Here is an 18590-nt window from a genome sequence, read left to right as displayed (position 1 = left end):
TGTGAGAATAAATTTGTTGTCTCAAGCCACTGAGTTTGTGGTAACTGGTTATGTCAAACCCTAGGAAACTAGTACAGTAACCCTTTATTCTGATTCACCAATTTGTTATTATTGGTCTCTCTGTCTGTTTCTCTTTCTCTACATGTGTATATCTAATTTTTTTCTGTACTATTTCAGGGTAATTGAGAGACATAGTGAACCTGTACCCCAAAATGTTTATTTCCTAGGTTAAGGACAGTTCTTACATAAGCATAGTATAATTACAAAACTAGGAAATTAAAAATTGATGAAATACTGTTATCTGATCAGTCGTATATGCTCAAATTTTATCAGTTGCCTAATAATGATCTGTTTTCCCTGGTCCAAGATCCAGTCCAGGATCATATGTTCATTTTCTTTTCATGCCTCTTTAGCCCTGCATTAATCTGGGATAGTTCCTCAGACTTTCTTTGTGTTTCTTGACCTTGCCATTGTTGAGGTGTATAGGCCAGTTATTGTGGGCTTGTCTGATATTTTCTCTGTTTAGATTTAGGGTATGCATTTTTGGTAGTAATACTGTGGAGGTTGTCCTGTATTCTGGTTGTTGCCTCATATTAAGAAGCTTTTGATGCTGGTTTACATCAACATTCATGACTTGATTAAGATGGTGTCTGACAGGTTTCTCCACTGTAAAGTTACTGTTTTTCCTTTTGGAATTAATAAGTAATTTGAGGGGAGTCATTTTGTGATCATGTATATATCATCTTCATCCTCAAACTTTTACCCACTAGTTTTAGCATTCATTGATAATTTTGTAAATCCGTCATTTATTTATTTGTTTATATCAATGTAGACTTACAGTCTTGTTTTATTCAGTAGGTTATAATCCTTTACTGTCATTATTTATTTGATGCTGGAATGTCCCACATTTGGCCAGTGAGAGCCCCTTCATTCAGGCTCATGTGTCCTTTTTACATGTTCTCATTATTCCTTGGGCACTTTCTCACTCTCTGGCTCAAGATATTTCAGGCTCATTTTGTCCTTCCCTGTCCCATCCCTGGTATCACCCACTTGGTTAAAGAGCTGACCTGGGCTGATTTAATGTATTAAAGAGGTATTCTGGAGTTAAAAATATATATGTGTGTGTGTGTGTGTGTGTGTGTGTGTGGACTCTGAGTAGGCCAAATGATATTTTCCAGTTTCTTTACTGTCCTAGATAACTAAGTGAGCTTTCTCAGAGCTGTCAGGTAACTGAATCCTGACAGGTGTCTGTGGAGGGTAGCACCTTCTTGAGGATAGATGCCTCTTCCTCCTGCAGTCCTGCCCCACCATAGGAATTTCTGCATGAGAAGGAACATGCTTAGACCTGTTAAGTATTAAAATACCATCTATGTTATGGCTGAATTTATTTTTATGAATTTGTTCCCTTCTTCCTAGTTAAGAAAGTTTTAATGGTATATTTTAATCTTAATTTATTTTTTTAAACTACAATGGCACTGGATGAGGGATTTTATTTCTGATTAGGTGGTCAGCTCATAGTAGTTGACCTTAATTTGATTCCCAATGCAAATATAAAATTTTCCTTAAATTGCAAATTTAAAAACTTACAAAGTGAGTATTTGTCTGTCATAGACATTTAAAAAAACAAAACAAAACAGCTTGAGGAAAGAAGTCAGTGTTGTCACTGTTCCTGGATATAAACTCCTTGGCTCCTTTGGGTCTCCTAGGGTGGATCCCTTGCCCTTTCTATTTCTGGTGCATTCTCAGGCTGCCTGCTCCCCTTCCTGGTGAACACCAGATGTCTGTGCTCAGTCCTCCTTTGCTCCCTTGCTTCTCTCAGCTTCTTTCCTCTAAGATATGATACCATGCAGAACTTTCGAGTGCTCATTGTTTGTCCTCACACGCTTGTATTTTGGAGTTTGTTGTCTAGTTGTGTTGTCCACGTGCTTGTGGTTTTGCTATTTCGTGACTCTCTCTTTCTGTGGCGGTTCAGAGACGTTTAAAAACTCTGCCAGTCCTCTCTCGCCTTCTCACTTCCAGGATGACCAAGAAAAGAAGGAACAATGGTCATGCCTAAAAGGGCCACAGACATGTGCAGCCTGTTCGCTGCACAACTGTTCGCGACGTGTGCCCAAGGACAAGGCTGTTAAGAAATTCGTCATTTGGAACATAGTAGAGGCCGAAGCTTTCAGGGACATTTCTGAAGCCAGTGTTTTCGATGTGTGTGCTTCCCAGACTGTATGTGAAAGTACATAACTGCACGAGTTATGCCATTCACTGCAAGGTAGTCAGAAATCATTCTCAGAAAGTCTGGAAGGACTAAACATCGTCACCTTGTTTTAGATCTGGGGGTGCTGCCCCACAGCCTCCACCAAAGCCCATGTAAGGAGCTAAGTCCTTAAAGACTGAAGAAATACTGTTCTTTGAAAAGACAATAAAATGGAAATTATACTTAAAATAAAAACTATGCTGCCACCGATGCCATTTCTGGGCTTCCACCGTGTTACTGTATATTTAGTGAAGTTGATTTCACTGGTTTTTTTTCTTTGAAAACCATTTCTACAGAGAAAAAGAAATTGGGATGTAGAATACCCATCCTTTCCAGGAGAGAGTCCACTGCAGTGCAGACGAGCAGGTCTCAGGACCGTGGGGGCAGAAGCTTCCCTCTCTGAAGCATGGCTCAGATGTGGAGAAGGATTTCAGGAGACTCCTGAGACTCTGGTAAAGTCATAATATTTTTTTCCCTGAAATGCTGAAGGGCAAATCTGAGATTCCTGAGAGTTCAGGCCACTGTAATTATATTTCTTCGGAATTCCCTTCCTTATTTTCTTTCAGAACACTGTAATTGGTGTGTCACTTTTTTCTCCTCATCCTTGAATTCATTAAAAATTGTGGCATAGCAGTATTCACCTCTTTCTGTCATGCAGAACCTTTGTACTTCTTTGTAAGTGAAGGATACATACTGAAAATGTTCTCAGAAGATGAAACTGTTGAGCATCCTGCTCTTTAAAAGAAGTATTTATGAAATGCTTACATATTTAGAATCTAATGGCAGCGAGATACTCTGGTTAATTTTGGTGTATGTGGTAACTTTGAAGTACTCAGCATAAGAAGGAGTACTCACCACTAAAGGTTAGACAGCTCAAGGTTAGATAGCTCTCTGTTTAGATTCTGGAAAAATACAAAAATGCACTGTAAGTATTTGCTTTGGGACTACTTGTTGGTAAATAAAGGAAAACAGAGGAATATGTTAAAGGGGTGTAGTGTAAGTTCTTGAATATTTTATGTAATATTGTTGGTTTTTAGCCCTTGTCACATAAACTGCTACATCATCACTAATTATCATTATTGTTATCATTATCTGTCTGCAGTCATTAACAGCTGAAAAGAAGACTACTACAGAAAAACACCTTGAATTATCCTCTGGACCCAAGACAGGTAATATTTTGTTGATTTCTTGGCAGAAAAGGTATAAGGCTAATGTATCCTCCTTTGATTTATTTGCTTTCTTTTAAAAAGATGTTTACATAGTTTGGGTAGACTATATATTCATGGTTAAGAAAACACCCAAACAATGTAAAAAGGTATTTTTTTGAAAAAAATCTCTCATCTTTGTCACCATCCACCCCATTTTTTCTGTGTCATGTAGGTAATTATTAAAATTTTTTGTCTCTTTCCTGGGTTCACTGTTATCAACAGAGCCCAGTAGGCAAGCTCAGGTTCATAGCTCCAGGGTTTTAAAAAGAATCTGATTTGGGAAATAAAGTTATGATCTATGATATAAGGACTATACTACTTAGTCAATGAAATTCTTACTTGGCAAATTAGTTAGGGAAGGCTTTCAGTTACAGATAGTAGGAAGTTGTATTGGAGTGTTTGAAGAGATGGGTTGAATTTATCCCCTGCAACAAGAAGGACAGGGGGCCAGACTCATTTTGAGTTCTGCTGCCTTAGTGTAGGGTTTGTTTTTGCAGTCGTGAGGTAGAGGCTGAATTCTCCAGGCTCAATTCTCAGGAAAAGTATAGGCTTGGAGGATTTTCTCCAAATGAACTTTTCCTCTGAGAAGGAGTACTCTCCCTAGGACCTCTGCCTTGGCCAGAGCCTCTTACATAGGGTCACCTCCACTAAAGGGACATCAGTGAAATTAAGGATTTTTAAACATGTATGTTGCTGCTCAAAGAAAATTGGGATTTTGTTAGTAAGGAAGAAGAGGGAGTGGATATCAGGGAGGCCACTGGTTCTGCTGCTACACTCAGTTACCCTCTGGGCAGGAAGGATGAGGGCTTGAGACTTCAGGGATCTCATCTGACCCTGAAGTGGCCTGACTGTATCTTGAGTGTGGGGTCTTGAGATAGCAAGCTAAACATGCTGAGCCTCAGTTTCTGCATCTGGAAAATAGGCCTAAGAATTGTGTATCTCATTGCGTTATTGTGAGTTTAAAAAAAGTAATGATCAAAATGCCTAGTTCAAAGGTTTACACTTAGTAGGTGCTTAATGGCACCAATTGCTGCTATGTTTGATGGCAGAGTGGGAGAGCCTGCTCGGAGTCCTGCGGAGTGGGGAGGCTTTCTGTGAATAAGAGACTAAACGCTTTAAGCTGTATTATTACTTCACTAACACTTAAGGGGGTTCTTTTTATGCAATTGAAGAATAAAATTCCCCTAATTTTTTTGATTCATAAAATGCTGTATTATAAAATACCATAGTCTTCTGATGGCGCTACAGAATTTAATTTTTAATATTATTAGTGCTGAATGTTGTGATATTCAAAGATCAATTTAATTCTGATTTCTAAACTGTCATAATGTATGGAGAGAATAGTATAGTTGATCCTTGAATGACTGACATGGGGGCCTGGGACGCTGACCCTCCACACAGTCAGAAATACGCCTGTAACTAACTTTACAGTCAGCTTTCCTTGTCCGCAGTTCTGCATCAGCGGATCCAACCTACTGCGGGTCGTGCCGTACCGTAGTGCATATTTATCGAAAAAAATCTGTGTGTAAGTGGATCTGCGCAGTTCAAACCTGTGTTGTTCAAAGGTCAACTAACTATTTTCTTTTACAGATGTGGCTTCTATCTTTTTTTGGAGACTTAAAATTGGTGTAGTCAAATTTAGCTTGGGGAGAGAGAAATATTAAATGAGCTGCTACCTTGTATTTAATTTCAAAAGGATCTTTTGAGATGATTTCCCATGCCAATGTATTCAACCTAAAACCTACTCTGCTGTGCTTTCTATTCTGTGGAATGATCAGTAGATTCTCATGGGCTGAAAGAGCTTGTATCCATGTATAATTAATTTATTTACAGCATAAGCAGGTTGTTAAGAACAGAAAGTATTGTTAATAACTTAACAGAAGCTTACAAATAGAAATTGATAGAAAAGGGGACTCGAGGCATTTCCTAGAACTGGTTCATTTTAAAAACAGTAACTTCTAACATATTAGTTTAAGACAGGCTATTAACAAAACTTCTAGGATGTGGAAGTAATGTTTTTATGAGAGCTGGGAAGCAGAAGTGGGGGAACATACTTTTGCAAAGTGTGCAAAAAAGGGGGAGACTCCATTTCCTTGTTTCCACATCTCTATTTCCTTACCTGTAAGGCACTGAGAACCAGAGAAGGAAGGGGGAGGAAATGGAGGAGAAGGGAAGGGATGAGAGAAGTGAGCAAATGAATGTTGGCAAAGGATCTCGCCAGAAGGTTTGAGGGACGTGGAAGAAGGTAAAAACTTGAAATGAAAAGAGGCTGGAACCTTTGTAGTTAGTGATTTTCTTTAAAAGGCAAAACTTTAAAAAAGTGTATTTACCAAGCAAAATGAAACTATGTAATAAAAAGAAGATAGTGTTTATTTTTTTTCTTGAAATACCCTGCAAAATATGTTCTCAAAATATTTATTCGTTATGGAGTCAGAAATCTCCTTGAGAAGCATTAGTAAATTTTTATGTATGTATTTATTATTATTATTTAAAAAATGTCTAGTCAGGTCTTCCCATTTCTTAAAAAAATTCTTTATTTTTTTATTATTATATCTTTTTTGGCTGCATCAGGTCTTAGTTGTGGCACGTGGGCTTCTCTGCAGTGTGGCGTGTGGGCTCTGTAGTTTGCGGCACGCAGGCTTTCTCATTGAGGTCCGCGAGCTCAGTGGTTGTGGCACGTGGGTTTAGTTGCCCCACGGCATGTGGGAATCTTAGTTCCCCAGCCAGGGATCAAACCTGCATCCCCTGCATTGGAAGGCAGATTCTTTACCACTGAACCACCAGGGAAGTCCCGCATTAGTAAATTTTTAAATTATTATTTCTTGATGTGCTTTTCTCCCTTTTGGACCATAGATTTTTTTCAGGGCAGACCCTCCTCTATTGCTCATCTTTATATCCTAGGTGGCTAGGGCTAGGATATGGCTAGGGTTGCCATAATAAAATGCTACAAACTGGGTGGTTTTTTTCGTTTGCTTGTTTTTTGGTTTTTTTTTTGCAGTACGCGGGCCTCTCACTGTTGTGGCGTCTCCCGTTGCGGAGCACAGGCTCTGGATGCACAGGCTCAGCGGCCATGGCTCACGGGCCCAGCTGCTCCGCGGCATGTGGGATCTTCCCGGACTGGGGAACAAACCTGTGCCCCCTGCATCGGCAGGCGGACTCTCAACCACTGCGCCACCAGGGAAGCCCCAAACTGGGTGTTTTTAACAACAAAAACTTCTTATCTTGCAGTTGTGGAGGCTAGAAGTCTAAAGTGAAGGTATTGGCAGGGTTGCTTCCTTCTAGGATGTGCTCCAGGCTTCTTTCCTTGACTTGTAGGTGGCTGTCTTCTCCAAGTGTCTCTTTACTGTGTTTTCGCTCTCTGCATGTATGGTTCTGTGTTCAAATTTCTCCTTTTTGCAAGGACAGGTGTCATATTAGATTAGGGCCCACACTAATAATATCACTTTAGACCCTATCTTCAAATAAGTTCACATTCTTAGATGCTGGGGGTTAGAATTTTAACATATGAATGAGTTTTGGGGGGACACAATTCAGCCTATAACACCAAGTCCTAGCATAGTGCCTAGCACACATTGGTCACCCAGAAATGTTTATAAATACATGGTAACTATTCTCATAGTCTGGCTGATGTTGTTCCTGGAATTTCGTTGGAATGAGCCTTGATTTCAAGGGCAACCCCTTTTTAGCAAATAAAATGAATTACTGAGTAATAAATTCCTGGTAGAGGTTAACTATATAAATTATACAGTTAGGTGCCTATAATTTATAGGTTTATGAATTCATTATATAATCTGAAAATAGTGATAACTTCCTGTCTTAGTCCATTCAGGCTGCTATTGTATATAAGAAAAATACGGTAGACTGGGTGGCTTATAAACAAAAGAAATTTATTTCTCACAGTTCTGGAGGCGGAAAGTCAGGACATTGATTTAGTGTCTGGCGAGGACTCGCTTCCTGGTTCATAGCACCTCCCTGCTGCATCCTCATAGGGTAGAAGAGGCTGGGGATCTCTCTGGGGCTTCTTTTGTAGGGCACTAATTCCATTCATGAGGCCTCCACCCTCATGATCTAATTACCCCCTAAAGGCCACACCTCTTAATACCATAACACTGGGATTTGGCTTCAATATGTGAGTTTTAGGGGAACACAAACATTCAGTCTGTAGCATTCTACTTTTTCTTTTTTGATTTACTTGTCCAGATGCATAATAATGAAAAAGATTGATAATGTCTTTGGCAAGTAAGTACACAGCTTAGTTTTATTAGCTCTTTAAATCAATATGAGTTCTTAGGTTATTGTGAATAGTTTATATTTAATTTTTTATTTTGAAGGCTAGACAACTTTAGTAATTCTAGATGTTCATGGAACAAAGTAAGTGTTCAGTAAGTGTTTACTATTATTTCATGTTTTTGTGCCTTTTTAAATGTTGATTTTCCAGACATCGTTTTGTCAGTGAATCTTCCTTTCGTGATCAACATAAAGTAGAGCATCCACCTTTTTGGTGCCATCATCATTATACTGTGACATATCTCTAATACAGTATTTAATTTTTCTTTTCATGATCAACTAGTGTTGCCTTTCAGATCATGCCTTCCTTGAGGGCAGGAGTTTTCTTTCTTTTTTTTTTTTTGTTTCCTCAAGGTTTACTATATCAGAGGTGTTATATAAATAGGTATTTAATGAAGTCATTTAACTTTTGAGCCTGTTTCCTCTTCTGTAAAACTTGAGTTATAATATCTAATCTCTTAACTTTATACTATATTGAAATGTGACTGAGAGAGTTCTTTTTTTTTTTTTTTTGGTTTTAGCATTATAACTCACCTATCTACTCAATAGGAATAGAAAATTTGATTTTTATTAGATACCTATTCCTTTTCTGATCAAAATCAGTAAAATTTTCTGTTGGACTTCTGGTTCCATCGAGATAGAGTCGCCCTGTTCCTTCTAGGTTTCCTGTCTATCAGAATGGCTAAAATAAAATATAGTGACCACACCAAGTGCTGATGTGGAAAAACTGGATCAGTCACACATTGCTGGTGGGACTATAAAATGGCACAGCCGCCCTGGAAAACAGTTTGGCAGTTCATTAACGAGACTAAACACACAATTACCATACAGCCCAACAATTGCACCCTTAGACATTTATCCTGGAGAACGAAAGTTACAGTCACATAAAATGCTGTACACAGTGTTCATAGTGGCTTCATTTGTCATAGCCCCAAACTGGAAACAACCCAGATGTCCTTCAAGGGTAACTGATTAAACAAGCTGTGGTTCACCCACACCACAGAACACTGCTCAGTAATAAAAAGAAAGTGACTGGTGATACACACAACAGCCTGGTGAATGTCCAGGGAATAATGCTGAGCACAAAAAGCCAGTCCTAAAAGGTAACACAGGTGATTCCATTTATATATTATTCTTGAAATGACAAAATTATAGAAGTGCAAAACTGCTTTGTGGTTGCTAGGGATTAGGAATTGAGGTGGGGAGGGGAGTTATCCTCACAGGGATGGCAGTGTAAGATATCCTCACAGGGATGGAGTTCTCTATCTTGACTATCAGTATGGACATTTTGTGTTGTACTGTGGTTTTCATAATGTTACCATTGGAGGGATTGGGTGAAGCATACAAGGGCCCCCTCTGTTATTTCTGACAGCTGTATGTGAACCAACTATCACCTCAAAATAAGTTTAATTAATTAAAAAAGTTTGCTGTTAAGTATTTTAAGCAAACTGCTGTTACCAGGGCTCCTAGTATGGCAAAGGAAGCACACAGAAGCATTCCTATTACAGATAATTATTGGTGTGGTTTGTTTTGTGGGTTTTTTTTTTTTTTTTTTTTTTTTTGCGGTACGTGGGCCTTTCACTGTGTGGCCTCTCCCGTTGCGGAGCACAGGCTCCGGACGCGCAGGCTCAGCGGCTATGGCTCACGGGCCCAGCCGCTCCGGGGCATGTGGGATCTTCCCGGACCAGGGCACGAACCCACGTCCCCTGCATCGGCAGGTGGACTCTCAACCACTGCGCCACTAGGGAAGCCCTGTTTTGTGTTTTTGTTTTTCCTTATGGCTTGATGAAATATTCTACGAAGTTTTATAGTTTTGTAATTATTCGAAGGTTATTTTTGAGTTTTCATTTGTGCTCCAGTCATTTTCCTTGTCTTTTATGACTTTTCTCAATCATTTTGACTTCTTTTTCTTCTTGTAATTTGGCTTTAATTCAAAGAATCTTAGCCAGGTTGTACATAGACCTTCAGTTCGGAAGATTTGAAATAAGACATTGCTTTCACTATCAGCAGAATATTGTATATTTGTGACTTCAGCAAAGTAACATGTATAAAACTTCATTTTGATCAATAACTGTATCAATTGGCCATTTTTATATTTTCCCTTTTTCTTTTGCAGAACCTACCACATCTAAGAGTACCAGTGGGCTTACAGCTATAACATGGAGTTCCAGTGGAAGTGATCTGTCAGATGAAGATAAAACAATTTTTAAATCACAGAGAGAGAATGGACATGGTTCTAGAATAGGCAGGTTTTATAGCAGGAATATTTTCTCTCCAGAAGATGGGGCCAGTGAAGGTAAATTGGTAATTTTGTAAGAAATTTAGTTTCTGTTATAGATTAGATTTTAATTATGGAAGAAACTTACACTCATTTTCTAATATTGATACTTAGCATTTTTAAAAATATTACTGAGTCCCAGCCTCCCAGCCTTTTAGAAACATTTTCTCATAATATTTATCACAATAACTCTAAGAGATAAGTATTACCAGTATTATTTTTACAGTTAACAACTTAAGCTTGAACATGTTAGAACTGGTTGGATTCCACTTTGGGTCTCTTTGACCAAGCCAGTTCTCTAAAGTACACGTACACGTTAGAGATATTGCAGGTTTGGTTCCCGACCACCGCAAAAAAGTGAAAGTTGCAGCAAACCGAGTCACGTGAATGTTTGGGTTCGCAGTGCACATACAAGTTATATTTACGTACTACTGTAGTCTATTAAGTGTGCAGCAGCATTATATCTAAAAAGAAATGCACGTACCCTAATTAAAAGGTACTTTATTGCAGAAAAAATGCTAACCATCATCGGAGCCTTCATTCAGCAAGTCGTGTATTTTTGCTGGTGGAGGATCTCGCTTCAGTGTTGATGGCTACTCACTGAAGGCTGGAGTTGGTGTGGCAGTTTCTTGAAATGAGGCAACAATGAAGTTTGCTGCATCGATCGACTCTTTCTTTCATAAACGATTTCTCTGGAGCTTGCAGTGCTGCTCGATAGCATTTTAGTCACAGGAGAACTTCTTTCAAAATTGAAGTCAGTCCTCTCAAACCTTGCTGCTGCTTTATCAACTAAGTTTTTGTAATGTTCTAAATCCTTCGTTGCCATTTCAACAGTCTTCACAGCCTCTTCACCAGGAGTAGATTCCATCTCCAGAAATCACTTTCTTTGCACATCCATTAGCAGCAGCTCCTCACCTGTTAAGAGTTTTATCCTGAGCTTGCAGCAATTCAGTCCCATCTTCAGGCTCCACTTCTAGTTCTACTTCTCTTGCTGTTTTCACCACATCTGCAGTCCTTCCTCCACTGAAGTCTTGAACCCCTCAAAGTCATCCATGAGGGTCAGAATCCACTTCTTCCAAACTCCTGTTACTGTGGACATTTTGACCTCTTCCCACTGAATGAATCACAGGTGTTTTTTTTTGTTTTTTTTTTTTTTGCGGTACGCAGGCCTCTCACTGTTGTGGCCTCTCCTGTTGCGGAGCACAGGCTCCGGATGCGCAGGCTCAGCGGCCATGGCTCACGGGCCCAGCCGCTCCGCGGTATGTGGGATCTTCCCCGACCGGGGCACGAACCCGTGTCCCCTGCATCAGCAGGCAGACTCAACCACTGCGCCACCAGGGAAGCCCCACAGATGTTCTTAATGGCATCTAGAACGGAGAATCCTTTTCAGAAGGTTTGCAGGTGACTTTGCCCAGATCCATCAGAGGAATCACTGTCCGTAGCAGCTGTAGCTTTGCAAAATGAACTTCTTAAATAATAAGACTAGAAAGTTAAAACTATTCCTTGATCCATGGGCTGCAGAGTGGATGTTGTGTTAGCAGGCGTGAAAACAACATTCATTCCATTGTACAACATCTTCATCAGAGAGCTCTTGGGTGACCAGGTGCATTGTCGATGAATATTAATATTTTGAGAGGAGTCATTTTTCCTGAGGAGTAGGTCTCAACAGTGGACTTAAAATATTCAGTAAACTATGTTGTAAACAGATGTGCTGTCATCCAGACTTTGTTCTGTTTATAGAGCACAGGCAGAGTAGATTTAGCGTAATTCTTAAGCGCCTTAGGATTTTCAGAATGGTCGATGCGCATTGGCTTAACTTCAAGTCACCAGCTGTTTTAGCCCGTAACGAGACAGTCAGCCTGTCCTTTGTAGCTTTGAAGCCAGGCACTGATTTCTCCTCTTTAGCTGTGAAAGTCCTGGATGGCATCTTCTTCTAGTAGAAGGCTGTGTTTCATCTGCATTAAAAATCTGTTATTTAGTGTAACCACCATCATGAATTATCTTTGCTAGATCATCTGGATGACCTGGTGCAGCTTCTACATCAGCACTCACTGCTTGACCTTGCACTTTTATGTCATGGAGATGACTTCTCTCCTTAAGCCTCATGAACCAACCTCTGCTAGCTTTAAACTCCTCTTCTGCACCTTCCTCACCTGTATCAGCCTTCATAGAATTGAGGAGAGTTAGGACCTTGCTCTGGATTAGGCTTTGGCTTAAGGGAATGTTGTTTCTGGTTTGATCTTCTATCCAGACCATTAAAACTTTCTCCATATCAACAATAATGCTGGAGAAACTCTAGAAGAATACAAAAACAACTAATAGAAGTAGTTACCTGAGAATTGGGGTAGGGGTAAGAGTTGGGAGAAATGGGATGTTTATAGATAAGAGTAGGAGTATACTTTCTGCTGTCTTTTAATATATTTTAAAACTGTTGAACAACATGGACCTTTTAAAACTATTGAGGAAGAGTAGATTTCAAACACATTAAAGATATTTAAAATTAAAATTGTATTTTTTAGATGATCTCCAGGTTATTGACTGGGAGATTGACAGTGACAGGGAAGATCCATGTGATGAATTTGAAGACCGTGAGAGTGTGGTGGAAATATCTGACCATGCTTCTTGTACAAGCAGTCGTTCTTTGACACCTCCAGAGACGCTGCCTGAACTTCCTAAGGTAAGAACGAATTGTTTCCAACTTTCCATTCTGTTTATGGCATTTGTTAGTCACAGCCTTTGGTGTTTTGTTTGAAACTCCTTCCTCAGGGACTACCACTTTTGACTCTGTGGATTATTTTGTTCTTTACCTCCTTTTCTCTAAATAACATGCTTGTAGTGTGCTTTTTTTTAAAAAAAAATATTTATTTTACTTTTGGCTGCCTTGGGTCTTAGTTGCGGCCTGTGAGATCTTTTGTTGTGGTGCGCTGGCTTCTCTCTAGTTGTGGCACATGGGCTCCAGGGTGCATGGGCTCTGTAGTTGTGGTGCGCAGGCTCACTAGTTGCGGCTTGTGGACTTTACTTGCCCCGCGGCATATGGGATCTTAGTTCCCTGACCAGGGATCAAACCCATGTCCCCTGCATTGGAAGGCAGATTGCTAACCATTGGACCACCAGGGAAGTCCCTGTAATGTGCTTTTAAACGTGGATAAATACTGAGTACTTTTCTCCTCACCCACTCTCGCCTCTGCTACACATGGGACTTTCCCATCCCTTTGTTCCCCCAGGACAGATGTCTCATGGTCTGGTTACATTAGGTTCAGCATTATGCAATTCTGAATAATAATATTCATAACAAGACAACTATTAATTGTGATTTTCCTTCCCAACTTTTCGTTTTTGTTGGCGTTAATCATTTGGGTTTTTGTTTGCCTAGTTTTACTTATCATGAATAAAACTCTTAATTTTACTTATCATGAATAAAACTCTGATTTTTCACCATTGTTCAGTTCTCCCATTAAGATTTTCACACATAGCAGGCATTCTACTAGTTCTTTAAAAAAAGTTTAAAAAATATTTTATTGAAGTATAGTTGATTTACAGTGTTGTGTTAATTTCTGCTGTATAGTAAAGTGATTCAGTTATATGTATTCTTTTTCATGTTCTTTTCCATTATGGTTTATCACAAGATACTGAATAGAGTTCCCTGTGCTCTACAGTAGGACCTTGTTGTTTATCCATCCTATATGTAATAGTTTGCACCTGCTAATCCCAAACTCCCAATCCTTCCCTCCCCCACCCCTCCCCCTTGGCAACCACAGGTCTGTCCTCTATGTTTGTGAGTCTGTTTCTGTTTTGTAGATATGTTCATTTGTGTCATAGTTTGGATTCCACCCATAAGTGATATATGGTATTTGTCTTTGTCTGACTTACTTCACTTAGCATGATAATCTCTAGGTCCATCCATGTAGCTGCAAATGGCATTATTTCATTCTTTCTTATGGCTGAGTAGTGTTCCATTGTAATTATATACCACATCTTCTTTATCCTTTCAGCATTCTATTCGTTTTGTTTTTATGGAGAACTGTTTCCCACAACCTCCTAGCCACTCTGATTTCCACTCAGAGTCCTCTGTGCTTTGTGAATGTAGCCACCCTTGAGTCACCCTTCACCGTCTTTTGGGGGAATTCCCTTCACCTCGCTCCTGCATGGAGCAACTTTATCCTGGACTCCTCTTTCTTGGTTGTTACTCTCATTTTGATTGAGCACATCTTCCAGTAGCTTCCAAGAAAGGATTTATGGAAGATAATTTTTTGAGACTTGTCATGTCAGAAGATGCATTCATCACACTTCAACGTGTGATTGAAAATTTATACAGAATTTTAGGTTGGAAATTATTTTTCTTTAGAATTTTGAAGGCATTGCTTCATTGTCTTCTAGTTCCAGAGTTGCTATCAAGAAGCCTGAAGCTCTTCTCACTCTTGATCTTTTAAGTTTTTCTTATTCCTTGTTTTAAACTGTTTGATTGTGATATGCCTATAGGTGTGGTTTTCTGCTTGGAGTTTGTCAAGCTTCTTGGATCTGTGGTTTGTCTGGGATCCCCAAGCTCACTTCTGGGTTCAGTGATTTGCTGGGAAGACACTCAGAACTTAGCATACAGTCATACTCACAGCTATGATTTATTACAGTGAAAAGATACAAAAGTAAAATCAGCACTCTTCCAAGAGTCTTTTTCCAGTGGAGTCATACAGGGGATGCTTAACTGCTCCAGCAGAGAGTTTTGACAGTATATGTGCAGTGTTGTCTGCCGGGGGTGCTCATCGGTGACTCAGTGCCAACGGTTTTTATCAGGGGAGCTCTCTGCCTCACATGTGCCAGAATTTCAGTTTTCAGGATGGAAAACAGGTATTCAACATAAGCCATATTGTTTGCACAGGTTAGGCACAGGGAGATACTCTTATCATTAGGGAATGGTGGGAATCATCCTGAAATCTAAGTTCCCAGAGGTAGGCAAGGACCAACATTGTAAGCAGGGCTTTCTAGGGATACCTGTCTCGGGTCTGCTAAGTTAACTCTCCTCTTCACATGGATTCAAAGGTTTCATCACATTTGGAGAGTTTTTTGCCTTTATTCAACACTTTTTTTTCTGACTCCCTTTTCCTTTCCTTCTGTGACTCAAATTATACGTATGTTATTTAGGCTCCTTGATGTCGCGTCATGTATTATCAACACTGTGCTCATTTTTCCCCCTCTCTGTTTCATTTTGAGTGGTTTCTATTGCTATACCTTCAAGTTTGATAATCTTTCATTCCTGTAGTGTCTAATCTGCTGTTAATACTATCCAGTGTATTTGTCAGCTCTAAAAGTTTGATACGTCGTTTTATCTTGTCCATGTCTCTCCTTAACACGATCATACATTTGTCTGTGTTTTGAACATAAAGAGTATAATAGTTGTTTTAACGGCTTTTTTGGTAAATCTGTCATCTGTGTAATTTCTGTGTCTGTTTCTATTGATTGGTATTTCTTTTCATTATGGGTTGTATTTTTCTGCTTCTTTACATGCCTGGAAATTTTTGAGTAGATACCAAATATTTTGAATTCTGTGTTGTTGGGTGCTGGATTTTTAAAAAAAATTATTTTAATTTTGGCTTTGTTCTGTGGTGCGGTTACCTGGAAACAGTTTCATCCTTTTAGGTGTTGCTTTATGATTTATTAGGTGGGTCTGGGGAAGTAGACAGTCTTATATCCCACTACTGAAGCAAGACCTTCCTGAGGTCTGTGTAATTCTCTGAATTATGGGTTTTTTCCAGTCAGGTTAACGGTTACGGTTTCCTGACCCTGTGTGAATAGTGGGCACTGTTCTTCTAATACTTCCAAATGGTTCTTTCGCTGGTCTAGTGTTGTTTCTTTATATGCACATGCTGATCAGTACTCTTCTGTACACTTGAGGGGGATGATTGGGGTTCTCTGTGCAACTCTGGCTTTTCTGGTACTCTGTGCTATGAACTCTAGCTTCTTTTGTCTCCATGGACTCTCAGCTCTGTCTCTTCAACTCAGGGAGCTCACTAGGTTCCACCTCAGTTCTCCCTCCCTACTGCGTGGTTTGGAAATTCTCTCAAGAAAGTAAGCTGGGGCAATTATAGAGCTCAGTTCGTTGTTTCCCAGCTTTCAGGGGTTAGTGTTCTTCTTGCCTGATGTCCCATGTCTTGAAAACCATTGTTTCAAGTATTTTGTCTCTTTTCTTTTCTTTTCTTTTTGATTGTTTCAGGCAGGAGGATAAATCCATTCCCTGTTATTCCATCATGGGCATCAACCTGATCTTTCCAGGCAGTCGAGCACATGAAAAGGTGCTCATCATCATTAGTCATTAGGGACATGCAAATCAAAACCATAATGAGATCTTACTATGTACCCATTAGTATGGCTCTTACCCATAAATGGGAAAAAAAGTGTTGAGGATGTGGAGAAATTGGAACCCTTGTGCACTACTGGTGGGAATGTAAAGTGATGCAGCCACTGTGGATAACAGTTCGGTGGTTTCTCAAAAGTTAAAAATAGAATTACCATATGACCTAGTAATTTTGCTTCTGGACATATACCCAAAAGAATTGAAAGCAGGGACTCAGACACTTGTACACTGATGTTCATAGCAGCATTATTCACAATGGCCAAATGGTGGAAACAACCCAGATATCCATCAACAGATGAACGAATAAACAAAATGTGTGTGTATGTATATTGTCTACTAAAGAAATATTCACAGCATAAAAGTTGAGAGTTATGTTTTATTCGGCACGAATTTTTAGGACTTCAAGCCCGGGAGGCAGCATCTCAGGTAACCCTGAGAGAACTGCTCCGAGGAGGCGAGGGGGGGAGCCTGGTTATATCGGAGTTTTGCAACCAAGGGCAGGTGGTTAGAACGTCAAAAGATTATTTTTAATTGAAGTAAACTAGGCATCTCATGTTAAGGAATTTAACACTTTTCTATGTATGGGAAGATGAAAGAGTCTGGGCACACTGAAATCGTTCCTTTGATATATACCTCAGCTGTCTGGGGCCAGTATCCTGTGTTTTCATATCCTGAGTTCCCTCAGGGCTCACCACCTCACCGTAGGCTGGTGGCTGCAATCACTGATGACTGTGACATCCTTTGTTTACTGATATGCAGTCAGTATTCCATTTTTCAACATGTATGTATGTATATTTTTGTATATATATCTACATATATGTATATGTATGTATATATGTATGTTACTGAACCAAACTTGGGTCCACTTGCCCACGTGTACTAAAGCCAATCTATTGACACTGGCTTGTGGTGAGGGAAAGTACAGTGTTTATTGCGTGGCGCCCCAACATGGGGCTGAGCAAGGAGAACAGGTGGCTCATGCTCAAAAGACCCAGACTCCCCAAAGGCTTTCGGGGAAGAGTTTTTAAAGACAGGGTGAGCGAGAGGGTTGCAGGGTGCCCGATCAGCTTGTGGACATTTTTCTGATTGGTTGGTGGTGAAGTAATCAGGAGTCACCATCATCAACCTTCTGGTTCCATCCAGTCTGGGGCCTGTGTGCTTGTGGTCAGCATGCAGCTCACTTATTCCACCTGGTGGGGGTTTCAGTGTCAGCAGAACAGGTCAAGGACATGGCTCAGCATGTTATCTATAGCTGATGCGGAAGAACTAAAGGCCCTTCACTTTGTTTAATGGCTAAACTATTATTATTTTATCTTGCCTGACTGTTTTGCTTTGTTTCTTCGTTATTTCACATCTCGAATTAAATTTGTTCTTTGGAACTTGGGGAAGTCCTAGGAGGCTAAAGCTTTCCTACAAACAAGAGGCCGGGTACTCAGCAGTGTCCTGCTCTGTTTCGCGTACAGCAGGCTATTATTCAGCATTCAGAAGGAATGAAATTCTGATACATAGTACAATGTGGATGAAACTTGAAAACATTAAGCTATGTAAATTTTTTTTTTTTTTTTGCGCGGTACGCGGACCTCTCACCTTTGCAGCCTCTCCCGTTGCGGAGCACAGGCTCCGGACGCGCAGGCCCAGCGGCCATGGCTCACGGGCCCAGCCACTCCGCGGCGTGTGGGATCCTCCCGGACCGGGGCACGAACCCGTGTCCCCTGCATCGGTAGGCGGACTCCCAACCGCTGCGCCACCAGGGAAGCCCTATGTAGATTTTTTTCTTGGTTTGTTTTTAGGGGAAATACTCTGTCACTTAAGGATATACTTATCCTTTGAAAGCTGCTGTAAATAACCACTTCTGAAGGACTGTAATGCTGCATGGTAGAGATGCCGGGTGGTAGACTGAGTTTACTAACTCAGCAAACTCTTGCATACAGGTTTTGTAGTGCTTGTAATTCAAGTTTATACCTTGTTAAAATTACAAATTACAGTATGACACAGACTTTTCAGGGTTGCTCTTGAATAATAGAGTTGAGTTATAAGAAGTGAGTGGCAAGCCTCCATAGTTCTCCAAAAGTGTGTCTCTGGGTGGTAGGATTATTGGAGAAGTTTATTTTCTTTTTTGCTCTATTTATTTCATAAATAAAAAAACAAAAGCACAACAGTCATTGGTTTTTCCCTCAAGGAACACAGAGAATCAAATCATGTATAGTGAACATATACTGGGCC

General features: G+C 40.0%; 1 protein-coding gene and 1 pseudogene across 10 annotated transcripts in view; both read left to right on the top strand.

Moving 5' to 3' along the window:
* The window catches only part of SPIDR (scaffold protein involved in DNA repair), a 384011-nt gene that overhangs the window by 35416 nt on the left and 330005 nt on the right, over positions 1–18590 (top strand). For 8 of the 10 annotated variants that reach the window (XR_003793585.1, XR_003793584.1, XM_029223063.1 and 5 more), the window contains exons 2-5: positions 2545–2700; positions 3351–3417; positions 9860–10039; positions 12541–12698. Coding sequence is in view for 6 of the 10 variants with exons in the window: in XM_029223063.1 (XP_029078896.1) it covers positions 2545–2700; positions 3351–3417; positions 9860–10039; positions 12541–12698 (561 nt within the window). In the remaining 4 variants the exon portion in view is untranslated. Of the gene's footprint in view, positions 1–2544; positions 2701–3350; positions 3418–9859; positions 10040–12540; positions 12699–18590 lie in introns of those variants that run through there. The other 2 variants (XM_029223069.1, XM_029223068.1) reach the window with 2 other exon arrangements.
* On the top strand, positions 2021–2365 carry LOC114895559 (annotated as a pseudogene).

This window comes from Monodon monoceros, unplaced genomic scaffold (genome assembly GCF_005190385.1).
Source record: "Monodon monoceros isolate NGI ecotype Baffin Bay Population unplaced genomic scaffold, NGI_Narwhal_1 Super_Scaffold_14, whole genome shotgun sequence".
Taxonomy (NCBI): Eukaryota; Metazoa; Chordata; class Mammalia; order Artiodactyla; family Monodontidae; genus Monodon; species Monodon monoceros.
The sequence above is the reverse complement of the archived record's forward strand: the minus strand, read 5'-3'. Positions and strand labels throughout refer to the sequence as shown.